At 41.8% G+C, this 18,258-nt stretch overlaps 1 protein-coding gene across 1 annotated transcript in view; it reads left to right on the forward strand.

Moving 5' to 3' along the window:
* LOC149138885 (Nucleotidylyl transferase superfamily protein) overlaps positions 1-18,258 on the forward strand; it is a 235,657-nt gene that overhangs the window by 167,761 nt on the left and 49,638 nt on the right. Inside the window, exons 8-9 of the mRNA XM_089447772.1 lie at positions 191-271; positions 567-638. Of these exons, the coding sequence (XP_089303898.1) occupies positions 191-271; positions 567-638 (153 nt within the window). The remainder of the gene's footprint in view (positions 1-190; positions 272-566; positions 639-18,258) is intronic.

The raw sequence follows: 18,258 nt of genomic DNA on the forward strand, positions 1-18,258 counted from the left end.
TTTTATATTTTGTATAATATAATTACATATATTTTTCAATTACATATACTAGTAAATTTTCAAATTTAATTTATATTTTCATGTTATATATATATATATATATATATATATATATATATATATATTTATTTATACAAATTTTATTGTCTGTCTAACTCACCTGACCTACTCTGTTGCTCACAATTTGCAGGGGGAGACAGGAAAAATGTCTGCAAGTGATTCCACTACAGCAATATATGTAACTGATTCTGCCAAGGACATCAAGAACAAGGTAATGTTCATTTGAGATTATGTTGCCTGAATAGCATTTTGGTTAATAGTAGAAAACGTTTGAAATGGATTACAGTGCAAGAAAACTTTCATTTAAATCTTTTTTTCACAATGGAAATTTAGAGACTTTTCAGATGAGTGAAATCAGCAAAGGAAACTGAAATCTAAAAACATTTTTGGGCAGAGCAAGCTTGATAATGTGTGTGACAGTAGAACCGATTTTGGAGAGTATAACAGAAAATTTACCGAGAGAGAAGAGAGCTGTAAACACTTACTGATATGCTGTTTTTCTGCAGGTGAATAAATATGCCTTCTCTGGAGGTGGAGATACAATAGAGAATCATAGGAAATTTGGGGCAAATCTTGAGGTATGTTTTTCTGGAGAGAACATGGTTTAATTTGATTGAACTTAGTTCCGACTTTGATATGCAATCCATGAGTGAAATGAAATCATAGTATTGTCCATGAAGTGACCAAAGGTGGTCAATGGGACTCTAAAGTACAAAAGGTAATAGTAGAAATGAAGTGCATAGAGAATCTTTAAAGATAAGAAACAAAGAAAGATCAAATCGAAAACCTAAAATTGGGTACACCCTAGATCATGTAGTAGAGCCAGAAACTTTTTAAGGAGAAACATTATTGCGAAAGAAGTCGATTGAGTCATGAATCTCAACATCCTAGCTGAATCTGAATCGAAGGATGTGTTAGTGTCTTTGTCAACGACCATGTATCTTCCAATGCCAAGCTTGATAATGCCCTCTAAACATTGACTTGGGCTAAGAGGGCCTGATTCTGCTATCTTGGGGGGATGATAGGTGTTGCTTCTCAAACTCTCTCCTAAGAGGAAAAGTCCTAACCATGACAGGAGAGCCTAAAGGAAAATCTCAGGCAAGCCACCAACTGTCATCTTGGTGGCCTTGCCCCACTCTTCAAAGTTCAAACTATGGAGAAGGTTTTCTAGCCTAGGGGGGAATTTCTATGGGCAAGTTAACTGAGTTTCTTGCAAGTGTATAAGTGGATTACTAGAATTTGATTTATGAAATTTTATTAGTTCGCCTTATGTTAGAAAAGAAAAAGAAGAATGAATATGCAAACTGATCTACACCAATATCAAATGATTTGTGCACAGATATTTACTCCTCAGAAAACACTCCAGCAATTTATTATAAGAAGTAAAGCATCCACAGACTATGCTGGAAATGAGACGATTATGAGGTTATCCAGTTTTGCCAAATGTTCATCTGTTGAATGCCAATTTAAGATTTGTTCCAACTTAAAGGTCACAAATGCTTCAAATAAGTGAATAACACAAATGCCCAAGCGGACACAAGTAAATGACTTAGAAGGAAAAGGCATAAATGTCCAGTTTTACTCATTACCTCAGTGAATTAAGATGCTTACTGAAGGTGTTGAAATGATATCTCAATATAGTAAAGAACCATGAATCAAATTGACAAACCATTCATAAAGTATGCTTGATAATTAGATCCAAAACATCTAGAGTGTATGAACAGTGCTGAAAGAGAGGAAGGACAGAACATGTGTATGTGAATATGAACCATTTACCATATATCCAGCTCCAGAAGATTATCAATTTAGATGCTGTTATTGGGTACTAGACTAAAAAAAAACTATGCCATAGAATGCTGTCACATAACCATTCATAAGCCAGATTTCAAGAAAGTGCCACTGTTCAGATTCGCATGAATAAATGCTAATGACAGACTTAAACTACTGTAGTATCACAAAATTTCCCACGATTCCAATAGACTTAATCAAGTTTAAATGCTGTTTAGAGATATTAATGCTGTGTGTAGTGCCCAGATTTAATGTCACATAAATGTTATCCCAAAATAATTGAGTGTATCAAGTTGCCAGAGTCCACCATCAAAATATCAAAGGTATATCTATGACAGATTTAGAATATTAACCCTATACCAACATTATATCACATCATTTGTGCCTCTTCTGTCATATTCAAACAACAGTATTAATGCCATATTTAACTACAGCAATTATCAGAATTCGAGTATTTACTATTAAGTGATTTAGCCAGTCATCAGAGAGATCAGTTTGGATATGTGTGAAATCAGTGAACAGTAAGTACAAATGATGAATCATTTAGCATACCCAGTAGGTTGTTCGAAGGTTTTTAGCACAAGGTTACTTGGGAGCGGGAGCGAGGAGCGACATTTTCAAAACCTCTTGGTTCGGGAGCAAATTTTTATATAATATATATTTTTATATATTTTGATGCATATATGTCAACAAAAGCGTGTAGAATGATGAATTAGATATAAAAAGCATAAAAACATAGATTGAACCCTAAGTCACATGACACGTCCTCCAAGGTTCCGTGTCCCGTATTTAATGTGCCGGACACGAAAACGGCCATAAAACGTGTCGAAAACGTTTTTTATCATGTCGTATAAAATGTCAAACGTATTCTGGCGTTTTAGTCGTGTTCTAGTCCTAGAAAACGAGTAGTCGGTGTCTAGAAAATGTTGCCCTAACGTTCTTTCTCCGGTTGAATACATACCCCACGAAATCGCTAGTTTAAAGCCCACGCAATTATTTTTTTGGGGTTCTTTTGCTATTTTCCTCCGCAGTCACTCTCCGTCGCTGTATATTCGTCGTGTGGAGCCGAGTGTGGACCGAGTCATCTCTGTGGACTCGTGGAGCTGTTTGGTCACAGCGTGTGTGAGGTTTGGCAACTTGGCAGGCTGCAGCGTTCAGGTAAACCGTGGTCCGTCGCTGTATATTCATTGTGTGGAGTTTGGTTGTAGGCTCGCAGCGTGTGTGAAGTTTGGAAACTTGGCAGGCTGCAACTTGTGTGAGGTTTCCTGTTCAGGTAAACCATGGCCCGTAGCCCATATGGTTAATGGCACTGCCGCACTAGGCATATATATTAAATTTTAATATATTCAATAAACGTCAAATTTCAATTAATGTGAGCTTTTCGCTTTTTTGATTTAACGATTGCATGAGCAGTGAGCACATTGCAACACTAATGTCTTGTTTAGAAGATTTCAATTTCAACAGGACAAGCAACATATCCATGCTGAGTTCCTGTTGAACTACATTTTGATTTTGTACACAGCCATAACACAACTAATAGTGTCCCAACTAAAACCAAAGTTAACTGTTGATCACTGAAGATGGTAGGTCACATATCTTCTGGAGTATTGATAGGCTCTTACCCCAGCAAAGAACTGTTTGATTGCCAAAATGAAGTAGTGCAAAATAGCCCAGGACTAATATTTCACACAGTCATTTCAACACATATCTGTTTACGAGTGACCTTGACACCTCCACCGATTGACAAGGATGCTACAACTGATGGGTTTGCAAGTGAGAAAGCTATTTAAACAGCCCATGGACACATTTTAATAACTATCCTCATTCTGGTAATGAAATACAGTAACAACTGCTCTACTTATCACATTTGTTGACTGTTCATATTACTTCAAGTTACCTCACTAGATGCAAGTGAAATGATTTGCTATATGTACCCCTGCTAGAAGAAGGGGTAACAATCATCAACCATGAGCTAAATACACCAACTATACCTTACATAAACTGTTGTGTTTGAAATCTAGACTTATTAGACAGTTCAATCATATTACTTCAAGTTACCTCACTAGATGCAAGTGAAATGATCTGCTATATGTACCCCTGCTAGAAGAAGGGGTAACAATCATCAACCATGAGCTAAATACACCAACTATATCTTACATAAACTGTTGTGTCTGGAATCTAGACTTATTAGACAGTTCAATCATGTCGTTAATTATTGGGTACAATAAATCTGAGTAATAAAAGAATTACGAGTATATATTGACTCATGATTCCCTACATCAATCTCAACCTATCTTGCCATATAGATGGCAAATTATTTACCCATTCCCATGCCTCCAGACCACAGAAAATTGTCTCTTTCTGTAACGAATAAAATATATATAAATAATGTAAAATAATGTAAACAATAATAATCGTAAATAATGATTAGTTAACTAGTAATTAGGTTGAAGAGGCATGTCTAAATGAGACATGACTCTTCATGAAGAGACACTTGCCTAATATATAAGCAAGCCTCTCGTTCTCATTTGTAAATTCACATTCATATTCTTATTCATATATTTAATATAATATTTGTATCCTCATGGATAGCTTCATATTCCAAGTCTTTTGGAGTAATTAATCTGTAGAAGGAACTTTTCACTTCACATGGATTGGCAATCTTATTGAGGATGCACGCCATATCCGAAATTTTGTACAAAACCATACCAATGCCCTCACAATATATAAAGAGTACACACATCTATCATTGTTGAAGATTGCAGATACTCGGTTTGCTTCCTCATTCATCATGCTTAAGAGGTTGAAGGAGGTGAAGGCCGCTCTTGGGGCCATGGTTATTTCAGACCTTTGGTCTTTTTGGAGAAAGACGGATCAAATTGCTTCAAAAAAGGTAAAGGACACAGTGTTAGATGATGGTTGGTGGGAGAGGGTGGATCTTACCATAAAGATCATGAACCCTATCATTTCTTTTTTGTAGTTTGCAGACACGGACCAGCCCATCTTAGGAGAGGCTTATGAGGGTTGGGATTCCATGATTGAGTCTGTGAAGACTATTGTTATGGAGAATGAGTGCCCTGGATATTAGACATCAATAGATAGCTTATGGTCCACCATATAGGATATTCTTATCTCTAGGTGGGATAAGAATTGCACACCTTTGCATTGCTTAGCTCACTCTTTGAATCCAAGTACTATAGTCAAGAGTGGCTCCGTGGTGGGACCTCACACAGATACCCTCCTCACATGGATGGAGAGATTTCACAAGGGAGGAAGATAGCATTCAGAAGGATATTTCAAGATAGAGCATCTTTTCTTGAGGTGGAGGAAGGCTTTGTAGAGTTCTCCACTGGCACCAGGAGATTTGGTGGGTATGATGTACTTGGAGATAGGGGGTCAAAGGTGCCTATGCTTGGTGGGCAACTCATGGGGCAGCATGCCCTATTCTACAACAGTTAGCCTTGAGGGTCCTCTCTCAAATTACTTCATCTTCTTGTTGTGAGAGGAATTGGAGCACTTGTGGGAATCTATATGGTTTGAAAAAGAGCAAGCTTGAGCAATCCTGGGCAGAGACAATGGTGTATGTGCACACCAACCTTCGTCTTATTTACAGGCAGAGATAGGAGTAGTTGAAGGGAAAGACAAAGATGTGTGGTCCAGGTGGATGTTGGTGGCCACCCACCTATCCAACTTGGACCCCCACAACTGTCTCTTTCAGTTTTTCAGTTTCCTTAATTATAGCACAGTTTACTATTTTAAGCAATTTTTCAATTCCTAAACTTCCAAAGCTGTTTTGAGGCCCTAAACGACATTTTTTGGGAAAATGGGAGCAACATGGGTCCATCGACCGATGTTGCTCTACCCAAAGTTGTAGTCCTTGGATAGATCTTTCTAGCGAGCTATTGTGTGTGCCAAACGGAGATCGTCTGCCAAAGTTACGACCTCGGGAAGTTGATGTACCAATTTACCCAAACAGGGTCCACAATTTGGCATTTCATATCTCCTAGGGTTAGGTTTTTGGATGTTTAAGGTTTTCCATTGTTTCTCAACAATAAATAGGCCTTCGAGCCTCATTGTAAAATAGTTTAGAGGCATGTAGCCGCCACATCTCATCTCAGAGATAAGCTACCGTCGCCCTCGCTGATTTATTTCCATTTCTATTTGTAAGCATATTTCAATATTTTACATTAATGAAATGAAGTATTATTTATGTTGCATCTCTGTATTTATGGTTATTTCTGTAATTTGTTGCATTCCCGTTTAAATCCAGATTAGTGGTATTACAGCGGTCTGCTCTTTCTCTGTCTTTCTTTGCATGTCCCCAACAAGGTTGGGATATAAGGAGTTAGGGCTTGAACTGGTCGAACCTTTGCAAGACCAGCTGTGCAAATCTCGACGGCCTCCCATGGCGGATGAAAAGAAAGACGAGGGAGGGGGCAGGAGATCTTATCAAAATCTTGCTCGAAGAGGCCCTCGAGCGACAAAGGAACGCGATGATGGACAACTTTTCCCAGATCCTTCAGTGGCTACCCAAGGGCAACACATCTACTTCCAACAACTACTCTGGAAATGCCACACCCTTTAAGGTACAAGTAAACTTTGAAATCCCATATTCGATGGTCAGATAGATGGAGATGCCCTAAATAAATGGTTAAATCTGCTAGAAGGGTATTTTTCTGTTCATGATTTTTCCAGTCGGGAAAAGATTATTTTCGCTCTTCTCAAAGCAACCCCCCATGTCAAGGATTGGTGGGAAACCTACTACGAGCAGAAGGATGAAAGTATGGGCTCACTATTTTCAGCCGCATCCACTTGGAATTCATTTCGAGATGCCATCAAGGAGCAGTACTACCCTGTCAAAAGCTATGAGGACAAATACATAAAGTGGACCACGCTGCGACAGGGAAGGGACCAAGATGTGTCGGAGTTCACAAATATTTTTCATACCCTTCGCACAAAGTTGGATATCAAGGATTCTAAGCTACATTTGGTACTCAAATACCGTGGCTGCCTGCATAGATACATCTAAGACGAGATGGAGTTCCTGAACATCTCCTCGCTCAGCACGACGTACCGATACGCTGTCAAGATCAAGCAAAAGTTTAAACAAAAGAAGCGAGACTTTGGATCTGCGAATCCGAAGAACAAAGGACAAAGCCAAGGCGGGGTGACCCAAGACAACCCATTGAAGCCGCAGGAAAAGAACAACACCACGAAGTCAAAGAAGGACACGGGAAAGTGGTGTGAGTTCCATAAGAGCCCAACTCACAACACAAGTGAGTGTCGGACCAAGCAGTCGCCGATGGCCGAGTTGAAGGCTTCAGAATCAAATGCATGTTCCGACCTGAGTTAGAACCTGACAAGGGGAATGGCAAAGGGAAGCAGATCATAGACGTAGAGCCCAGTGCCACTGTTGCCACCGCCAAGATCCAGAGGAAGGGGAGCGTCTTTTCCACTCACAAATGTGGGTGAAGGGTTCGCTGCTGCAATTCATTGTCAACAGTGGCAGCCAAAAGAACCTCATTTTAGCAGAGGTCGTGAAGTGGCTGGGACTACCGACCATACCACACCTGCAACCATATAGCATCGGGTGGCTTCACCAAGGACGAGATCTCCAAGTTCGCTAGCAATGTTGCTTTCCCTACAACATCAAGCCCTTCACAGACGAGGTATTATGTGATGTTGCACCTTTGGATGTTTGTGATGTATTATTAAGCCAACCATACTTGTGGAGGCGACATGCTATGTATGAGTCAAGGCCTCGCGCTGTTATTATTTCTTTGTGTAATTCATTATATAGGATACCAGAGGTAGCCCCACCTATTGCCACCGCTTTGATCACTGCTAAGAAATGCAGCAAGCTCATCTCCCAGACTAGGAAATTCATTTTCTGTCTTGTTCAATCCCAAAGTAAGGGGAAGATCGTCGCCACACCCATGACCCCCGCGAAGGGTTCCTCCCAGCAGCAGCAGCAGCAGCAACAGATGGATACGGTCATGAAAGCAAACAGGAACATCTTCTCCTCACCCACAGGGACACCGTTGCACTATCAGGCCAAGCATTCGTTTAATTTGACTCCTAGAGCACCTCTACCCAACAGGTCGAGGTATCGCTGCTCCATTCTGGAAAATGCCAAGTACAAGCAGCGACATGATCAACATCAGGTACCACACAACTTTCAAGTGGGTGACAAAGTCTGGTTGCATCTGCAGAAAAACGCCTTACAAGAGCCCATACGAAGGTTGTGGGAAACAATGCTTTGGAGCACAACATTCCCCCATTCCTTTGCTTGCACCGAGTGTGCAATGTGGACCTCCCTCTACCATGCTTCCCACCATCACTGGACACATCAGAGATTGTAGAACAGCTCACCAGGGACAAAGTTCAGCAGAAGTTTCCTCATCTCATGGAGGAACTCAACGCAATGGGGACCATTGCTTCCTAAGGGGGAAGGAATGATCCAAGTGGATGTTGGTGGCCACCCACCTCTCCCACCTGGACTCCCACAACTGTCTCTTTCAGTTTTTCAATTTCCTTAATTATAACACAGTTTACTATTTTTAGCAGTTTTTCGGGTCCTAAACTTCCGAAGCCGTTTTGAGGCCCTAAACGACGATTTTTGGGTAAACTGGGAGTAACACGAGTCCATGGACCAATGTTGCTCTTCCCAAAGTTGTAGTCCTCGGATAGATCTTTCTAGCGAGCTATTGTGCATGTCAAACAGAGATCGTATGCCAAAGTTACAACCCTGGGAAGTTGATGTACCAATTTACCTAAACGGGGCCCGCAGTTTGGCGTTTCATCTCCTAGGGTTAGGTTTTTGGATGTTTAGGGTTTTCCATTGTTTCTCAACAATAAATAGGTCTTCGAGCCTCATTGTAAGATAGTTCAAAGGCATGTAGCCGCCACATCTCTTCTCAGAGATAAGCTACCATCGCCCTAGCTGATTTATTTCCATTTCTGTTTCTAAGCATATTTCAGTATTTTACTTTAATGAAATGAGGTATTATTTCCGTTGCATCTCTGTATTTATGGTTATTTCTGTGATTTGTTGCATTCCTGTTTAAATCTGGATCAATGTGGGATGTGTTTCTTGATGATATGGGCTTGGACGACAGTGTTGAGTTGGCATTAGCCAACATGGATCTTAATGAACTAATGCTAGAGCTAGTGACTTTTGATGATGAGCCAGAGTATCTTGAGGGGTCATCCTCCACACCAACAAATGCAGCAGCAGATCTTGGATTGGGCATAGGGGATGAGGATGGAGTACAGTCAGATGGTAGTGGCAGTGATGGTGACTATGACACAGAGGACATGGACTATTGATAGAGTGATGAGTCATGGACTCATGGCTCAATGGCTAGTGGCTAGTGACTCGTGAGTCATGACCAATACCATTGACAAGTCACGACAGTGACGAGCTATGATATTCCTGCTTATTTTGTATCTACTCCTTTGTATTTTCCAGTGGCATTCTCTCAGGAGTCAGTATCTATGTAAATAGTAATACATTTTGATTTTGATGACTTAATGGAAAATCTGCATTTTACGGTTTTAATATCTAAGTTCTAAATTTATAGTTAGTACTTAGTAGTTTCTTATGTGCTTGTAAGTTGTACATGAACAATGAACTTTGAAGTAAGTATATTTTAATTTGATTAGATAAGCTGTAGCGTGCAATTTAATATGGATCAAAAAATATATTTTGGTATATATATATATATAACGTGTCCCTCGTGTCCTGTTTCCGGGTCACTGCGTTTCGTATTGAATACTCGTATTTACGTGTCCTCCATGTCTCATGTCCTCGTGTCATGTGACTTAGATTGAACCATATAACATCAATCATCTAGAAGTTATAATCTTCATCAAACACGTCCACAAGTTAGTAACATACAACATATTGAGTCTCATGATTCATCAATCTTAATGTTTCAAGCTTTCAAAATTCAATACATAACATTTATCATCATTGATCACCAAAATTATATAAAAATTCTAACATGAAATGAAATGAAACACAACTTTCATGAAGCATCATATTCATAATTCATTACCAAGGAGTTATAATTGCCAACTTCAAACTTAAATTGTCATATATTCTTTGCAAAAAATATCATAATAAATATGAAAGAGTCAACAGTTATAAAAACTACTAGAAACTAGAAAAGACAGGTAAATCTATTATCTATTGCTAATGCTTGGACCTCTTGCCACGAGAAATGTCTAATTTTTTAGCAGGTCGTGGTGGTCTTCTAGGAGTCTCCTCCTGCATAGTTGCACGACCAGAACCAGAAGGCACATGCCCTCCATGTGAGGATGTAGATGGAGGCAGCGGCAACAAAGGAACGAAACATGTAAGAAGATCAAGGTGTTGAGGTCCGACAATGGGGGCGAGTATACCTGCAATGAGTTCAAATACTTTTTGTGCGAGAGAAGGCATCAAGAGGGAGTTGAATGGTCCTTAAAACCCACAACAAAGTGGGGTTGCAGAGAGGAAGAGCAGGGCCATAGTTAGGGCAGCTAGAGCCATGCTTCATGATTAGAGGCTACCATTTTTTCTTTGGGCCGAGGCTTGTAACACTGCTACATATTTGTAGAACAAGAGTCTACATAGAGTTTTGGGAGCAAGACTCCTAAGGAGGCTCCAAACTTCCGGAGGCTTTTGTCTGAGGGAGGAGAAGCCCAAGGTATGGGCACTTCCGGATTTTTAGATGTTTTGATTTGTGTTTGATGTGACGAGGGTTGTGAGGCGGGTTGTGAGATTTGAGGAGTAGAGAACCTTGATGAGGTCACAGGAGTTGAATCACGTAGAGCAACATACTCCTCAGCAGGGGAGTTCACCACAGGGTTACATGATCACAGGTTTCAAGAGTGATAGGCCCATAGGTTCACAGGGTACAAGTTCAATATCAACCACAGGTGTATCATCTTTAGGGACACAGTCTTCAAAGGAGGACATACCCACCCTAGTACAGAATGCCATTTTAGGGAAGAGGAAGCCAAGATGGCTTCTTACGACTTTGAATGAAGCCCAAGACATAGGGGGAAATCCCAAGAGCGCTGTTAGGAAGGGCATATGTTAAAATTGGCAACTAGGCCCAAACTTCATGTGGGTCATCTTATTTATGGTAGCTGATATTTTTCTTGGATCCCTCTCATCGAGAGGTGTAGGATTGATCTAAAGATTATCCGATTCCGATAAGTATTCATGGAGTTATGAATTTATTTGTGTTATAAGAGTCAAGGTTGGCCAGCAACCAAATAAACCCCTATAAAAGGAGATGACTTGAGAGTCTTTTTACACACAACTTCTCTCTTGATTTCTCTCCACTTGTCTTGGGTTTTAGTGTGAGAGAAATTTAGGAGGAAGTAGCCCTAACGCAGTCCTAAGGAGGATGCCCTAACACAGTCCTAAGGAGGATGATCTAGCTCTCAAAGTAGTTATGGAGGAGAGATCTAAACGCTGCCTTATGGAGAAGCCCTAACCCTGCCCTATGGAGAAGAGCTAACGCTGCCCTATGGAGAAGCCCTAATGCTGCCCTTTGGAGATGTCCTAATGCTGCCCTATGGAGAAGAGCTAACATTGCCCCATGGAGAAGCCTTAACGCTGCCTTTGGAGAAGCCCTAACGCTACCCTATGGAGAAGAGCTAACACTAACCTATGGAGAAGCCCTAACGCTGCCCTTTGGAGAAGCCATAACATAACCTATGAAGAGGTATACGCAGTCAAGAAGGGCAATAATGTAAGCCCTCAACGCAGATCAGAAAAGGGTCTCTACCCTAGATGGATGCCCTCAAACCTTAACGAAGTCTATGGAAGAATGAAAGCTCTAACCGCAACAAGGGATAGGCTTGTTGTAGCAAGTTGTAGTCCCTTATACACCTACAGGTCTACGTTAAGGCTAATAAGGAGGGCGTAAGGGCTAGTTGTGACTGCTGGGGTATAACAAGCCAATGTGTGGTTTAGGAATGCTGGGGATGGGTGATCATAGCCTTGGGACAAAAGTTGTGAAGGTTGTCCAAGCAATTGTTAGAATACCCTTACTAGTCAAGCAATGTGGCAATCAGGGAATCCCCTAATAGTGAACTGATGTAAGTGCAACAGCATGATATAATAAGGTGTGACATCATTGTAATAAAGGTGCAGCATGTAAGGGACAACAAGCATGCAAGTGACAACAAGCAAACAATGGGACATAAAGCATGGACAACATGGTTCAACCATGGCACATGGGACAGCAGTAAGACATAGTGCTGCGATAACAATTGGGACAACAGAAAGACATGGTGCTGCAATAGCAATTGGGACAGCAGCAAGACATGGTGCTTCAATAGCAATTGGGACAGCAGCAAGACATGGTGCTGCAATAGCAATTGGGACAGCAGCAAGACATGGTGCTGCAATAGCAATTGGGATAGTAGTATGGTAAGCAAGGTGCAACAAGCACATGGTGGCAAAACAAGGTGCAACAATGGCACATGATGGTACACGATGTAGTACATTGATGGGTGCTGTCATGATTGATGATGTTATGCTCTTAACCTGCAAAATGATACCCAAATACAGAATATGCGAAGAAAAGATACCCAGAACACAGAACAACAATGATTTTATTATTCAGAGAGTAATGTTCACTTGCCTCTTCGAGGGGGCAACCTCCAATAGAGCAGAGCTCGCTTACAAAATAAGACACGATGCTCCTCGCAGGGAGTCTCTATCCTTTATATATGACTCATACATGCAATACCACGGATCAATACCGTGGGTTTTATTAATACCATCTATCTAATACTACGGCCCATTTGCAACTAACTGTGGTCCCGTCATTAATTGCGGGTTAACCACTTACAAATATTAATATGGGCTTTATTGACTCTTGACTATGACGTGATCCCATTACATAAATAAGGGGGTTAGGGTGGGACCCTAACATGCCCTCCCCCTTAAGACTAGCCTTGTCCTCAAGGCTGAAGCTGCGGAAACTGCTGAAGAATAGTGGCTGGTTCCCAAGTTGCATCTTCCGGAGAGGTGTCTTTCCATTTGACGAGGACTTCCTTAATCATGCGGCCGCGCAGGTGCTTGTCTCGTGTGTCTAGGACCTGTTCGGGTTGAAGCCAGATTGACCCTTCTTCGTCCAATTCAAGTAGACTGGTCTGAATTCTGCAATTGTTCCCAATCACTTTCTTGAGGCATGAGACATGGAAAACTCGATGGATTTTTGCAGTAGGCGGCAAGGCCAACTTGTAAGCCACTTCTCCAATGCGCTGAAGTACTTGATATGGTCCGTAGAATTTGGGAGATAGTTTCTGACAACCCTTGTCTTTGAGTGATGTTTGCTTATATGGTTGCAGTCGTAAAAAGACCTGATCCCCTTCTTGAAATTGGCGCTCTGAGCGATGCTGGTCTACTTGTTGCTTCATGCGGTTTTGAGCTTGATGAAGATTCTCTCGAAGATGGGCGAGCATGGTGGCGCGGTGTTGTAGGAGTTGATCCACTGCTTGTACCTTCGAGCATCCCTTAATATAAGAAGTAGGGGAAGGAGGGAGTTGACCATAGACTGCTTCATAAGGAGTCATTTTAGTGGTGGCATGATAGTTGGTGTTATACCACCATTCAGCCAGAGGTAACCATTGTACCCAAAGATGTTGCTTTTCTGAAGTGAAACACCTAAGGTAGGTTTCCAGACATTTGTTGACGGCTTCAGTTTGACCATTCGTTTGTGGATGATAGGAAGTGCTGAGTTTCAGTTGAGTGCCTTGTAGCCTGAAGAGTTCCTGCCAAAAATTACTTGTGAAGATTGGGTCATGATCGGACACAATAGAAGTGGGCATGCCATGCAATTTGAAGATCTGATCCATGAAAGATTGAGCGACCAAAGTTGGTGTAAACGGGTGGGGTAGGGCGCAAAAATGAGCATACTTCGAAAGTCTGTCCACAACCACCATGATGACTGACTTGTTTCCTGACTTTGGAAGACCTGTAATGAAATCCATAGAAACCTCTGTCCATATTGATGCCGGGATGGGCAACGGTTGTAATGTGCCTGGTGTATTGACTGTCTCCCCTTTGTGTCGTTGACAGACATCGCATTCGGCTACGAAAGTAAGGATGTCTTTTTTCATACCTGTCCAAAAAAATGATCTTCTGGTGCGAGCATATGTCTTCTGAAAGCCTGAATGTCCTGCAATGGGGGATGAGTGCAATTCTGCCAAAATGCGACTTTTGAGGGTGGAGGTTGGTGATATGACGACTCTGTCCTTATAGCGAAGAATCTCATCCTGCCACGAGTAGCCCTTGTTGGAATTTGGATCCGTCTGCAATTGAGAAATGAGTTGGGAGAGCCTGGGATGTGAAAACCATTCCCGGCGAGCTTCTTCAATCCATTCTGGAATGGGAAGGGAAATTGCTAGCAGGGTACTTTCCTCCTCAAATTGGCGAGATAATGCATCTGCTACCCTATTGTCTTGCCCTTTCTTGTAAATGATCTCATAATCATATCCCAGCATTTTGGCTAGCCATTTATTTTGTTGTGGGGAGGATAGGCGTTGCTCCAAAAAATATTTAAGACTGTGATGGTCTGTGCGGATTTGGAAACGTCACCCCAATAAATAAGGTCGCTAGGTCTCTACTGCATGTAAGATGGCCATCATTTCCTTCTCGTAGGTAGATTGGCCCAGATTCTTCCCATTGAGTTGTTGGCTGGTGAAGGCCAAAGGTCGTCCTTCCTGCATTAAGAGTGCCCCAATACCCGTACCCAAAGCATCACATTCAATGAAAAAAGATTTGGTGAAATCAGGTAGTGCTAAGACTGGAGTGGAACACATGGCATTTTTGAGAGTTGTAAAGGCCTGTTGTGCTTCCTCATTCCAGAAGAATGAATTTTTCTTCAGGAGTTGAGTGAGGGGCTTTGCTATGCGACCATAATTGCGGACAAATTTGCGATAATAGCCTGTGAGACCCAAGAATCCTCTCAGGCTTTTCAAGGTCCGAGGTTGAGGCCACTCCTGCATTGCCTGGATCTTTTTGGGGTCCACCTTGACACCTTCACGCCCCACAATGTGGCCCAAATACTCAACTTCTTCCATGCCAAATGCACACTTGGACATTTTAACAAATAATTTATGCTTGCGGAGCAGTTGCAAGAGTAGATCTACATGCTGAAGATCTGCGGCCCAAGTGCAACTATAGATGAGGATGTCTGGCAGTAGTACTCGGCCCAATGTTTCAGGGCTCTAACTAAGGAGGATCGACCGTGCCCTTAGCCGTACAACCCAACTACCCTATCGTACGGGCGAGTAATCTCTCCGAGTGCTGTTCTCGGTGTATTGTAGCCGCAAGACGACCGACGGTTTATCTATGGCGAGGTTTCAAGGGAGCCTAGGGGGCTTCCGATATACCTAGAGGGTACGTGGAAGACAGTTCGTGCGCGGTTCTGTCTAATGCGCTACTACTCGAAGGGGTACCTACAGGGGTTACAAGGGAGTCCAACAGACGTGACCACCTCTTGTATTTCATGCGTGCATGCCTCCCCAAATCCGCAGGTTTATGCGCTCAACGACAGATCCCGTGGTTTAAAGACGCCGGAACACGTCTCTAGCCAAAATTTTTTTTTGCTAAGAAATGGAGATCCCACCGGCCCTGGAAAGTGCTCTGATACCACTTGTTATGCTCTTAACCTGTAAAATGATACCCAAATACAGAATATGTGAAGAAAAGATACCCAGAACACAGAACATCAATGATTTTATTATTCAGAGAGTAATGTTCACTTGCCTCTTCGAGGGGGCAACCTCCAATAGAGCAGAGCTCGCTTACAAAATGAGACACGATGCTCCTCGCAGGGAGTCTCTATCCTTTATATGTGACTCATACATGCAATACCACGGATCAATACCGTGGGTTTTATTAATACCATCTATCTAATACTACAACCCATTTGCAACTAATTGTGGTCTCGTCATTAATTGCGGGTTAACCACTTACAAATATTAATATGGGCTTTATTGACTCTTGACTATGATGTGATCCCATTACATAAATAAGGGGGTTAGGGTGGGACCCTAACAGATGAAGCATGATAAGATGTATTGCGATGATGCAACATGGTGCAACACGGTGAGGTGTAGCATGATGACGAGATGCGACACGATGATAGGTGAAGGAGTCACCTTGGAGAATCAGTTGAAGCAACATGTCTTCAACTGATCTCATGTATCATATTCTTAGAGATGATCTATGCTCTTATCTAGATAAGTCAAAGTGTTGACTTCTGTTGTAAATGTACTATCTCTCTCTCTCTCTCTGCTGAATTATTGAAGAACATATAAGAAGAATTGATCAAGGGTTTCCCCACATTGGGGTTTGTCCTTGGCTAGCGCCACATCTTGAGTCCTCTTGTCTTGGCTAGTCTTCTGCGATTTATGTTTATGGTCTATCTGCAGTTTACTTTAATGCTGATGTGATTGCTAATCTGGAAAAGATATTGAGCTAACTGTGAAAATTGAAATAAATTGCTCTAAGCATAGAACATACCTAAAATTAACATGGTATCAGAGCTGAGGTGAAGACAAAGCCCAAGCAAGAGTGAAAGAGCAATCACCGAAGGCAATTGGGAAAGAACAAAAGGATCAGTGGATTCCTCATCCCTCTTCAAATTCACTGAGGGTGAAATCGAAGCAAAGAACATTATCAGAATGGCGCAGCAGAAGCTTCTGATGGCCTACCTATATATCACTTCAATGGGAAGTTCAAATCTAAGGGTGACAGGAAAGGCAGATGCCTTGGTTGTAATAAGTTTGACCATTATGCGAAGGAGTGTCCGAATGGCAGGGACACATTACTTGATGATGATAACAATCATTCCAGGGACATCTTCAATGATCAAAGGAATGATAGGTAACGCAGGTAATGGTTGAATCTTCAAAGAAAGCAAGGAACCCCGGGTATGAAGAATCAAATGTTGTTTTTGATAAGATAAAGAAGCGTTATCTTGTATTGGCCCTCTCCTTCAGATTCTTTGGGAATCTGGCTTATTAATTGTAGTGCTCCAAAGCACTTCAATGGATAGAAGGGTGCTCTCTCTAATTGGTAGAGATGGAAACAATCGTGGGATTATACTTGGAGCCAATGCCACCTATCCCAAAAAGGGTGTAGGAAATGTTATCCCTCAATTGAAAGAGGGTAACCCCCCAGAAAGGGTGTAGGAAATGTTACCCCTCAATTGAAAGAGGGTAACCCGATTCATTTACAGAATCTCTTTTATGTACCTGATCGCAAGAAGAACCTAGTGTCCATTTCTGCAATGGAAGTCAAAGGCTACAAGGTGGCATTCATCGATGGAAAGGTACGTGTTTGAAAATGAAATTTTCAAAGATGCTTTTTCTCATGGGTTCAGGGTTGGCAATTTGTATCAAGTTGTAGGATGGTACATTGGGGATCATGTGAATTGACATATCTATAGCACTGGAGGTCTACTTATTATGGACCCTACCCGATGTGAGTCAAATGGTGACAGGGATGCCTGAATTCAAGAAGAGCATGAAGGTACATGTCTGAGATGTACCGAATGAAAATCCTACAAGAGGACCATTCCCCTTATGTAGTAGGTCCACAGGTTTGGAACAACCTGAGGAGTTTGAGATTCATGATCGGGAATTTCATGTATACAGGTGGAAGAAATCCCTCTATGGCTTGAAGCAAAACACCCCGGGCATAGTATGAGAGGATTGATAGATGTCTAATGAAGCTGAGATTCACTAGGAGTGAAACCGATTCAAACCATTGCTCGAAGATTGTGGATGATAGACCTCTCATACCGACACCTTCTAAGGACGACCTATTTCTAACAGGTGCAGACCGTCTCATTTGCAGAAGTAAGAGGGAGTTGGATTCTGAATGTGGAACGGTAAACTGCAAGCCCGTGACTACCTCGAGGATCTTAACTTTCAAGAAGTTATATGGTAGTGATGTTGGACCAGATTTGGGAAATGCCTCTGAGTTTCATAAACTCATTTGCATTGATGTTCTTGGTGAACTTCCATCTGGACATATGTTTCGCAGTTAGCATGATGAGCTCATATATGGTTGAGCCTCACTGGATTGGTGCCAAGAATCTTCTGAGATATCTCTGGGGCACAATCTCTCATGAATTGAGATACACTGCTGGAAATGTGAAGCTGCATGATTATTCAAATGCTGACTAGGCAGGCAGTGTGGAGGATCGCAAGAGCACTTTTGAGTGCTAGTTCTCTTTGGATTCTGCTTCGATATCATGGATGAGCAAGAAGCAGAAGTCGGTTGCCTTAAGCACCACCGAGACCGAATACATAGCTATGAGTATGATCTCGTATGAAGCTGCCTGGTTGTGGAAGCTCTTTAGTGAGTTGTTTGTACACATGATGGAT

The sequence above is a fragment of the Pinus tabuliformis genome, chromosome X (assembly GCF_031772625.1).
Source record: "Pinus tabuliformis cultivar Carrire ecotype Pingquan chromosome X, CPIR1, whole genome shotgun sequence".
NCBI lineage: Eukaryota > Viridiplantae > Streptophyta > Pinopsida > Pinales > Pinaceae > Pinus > Pinus tabuliformis.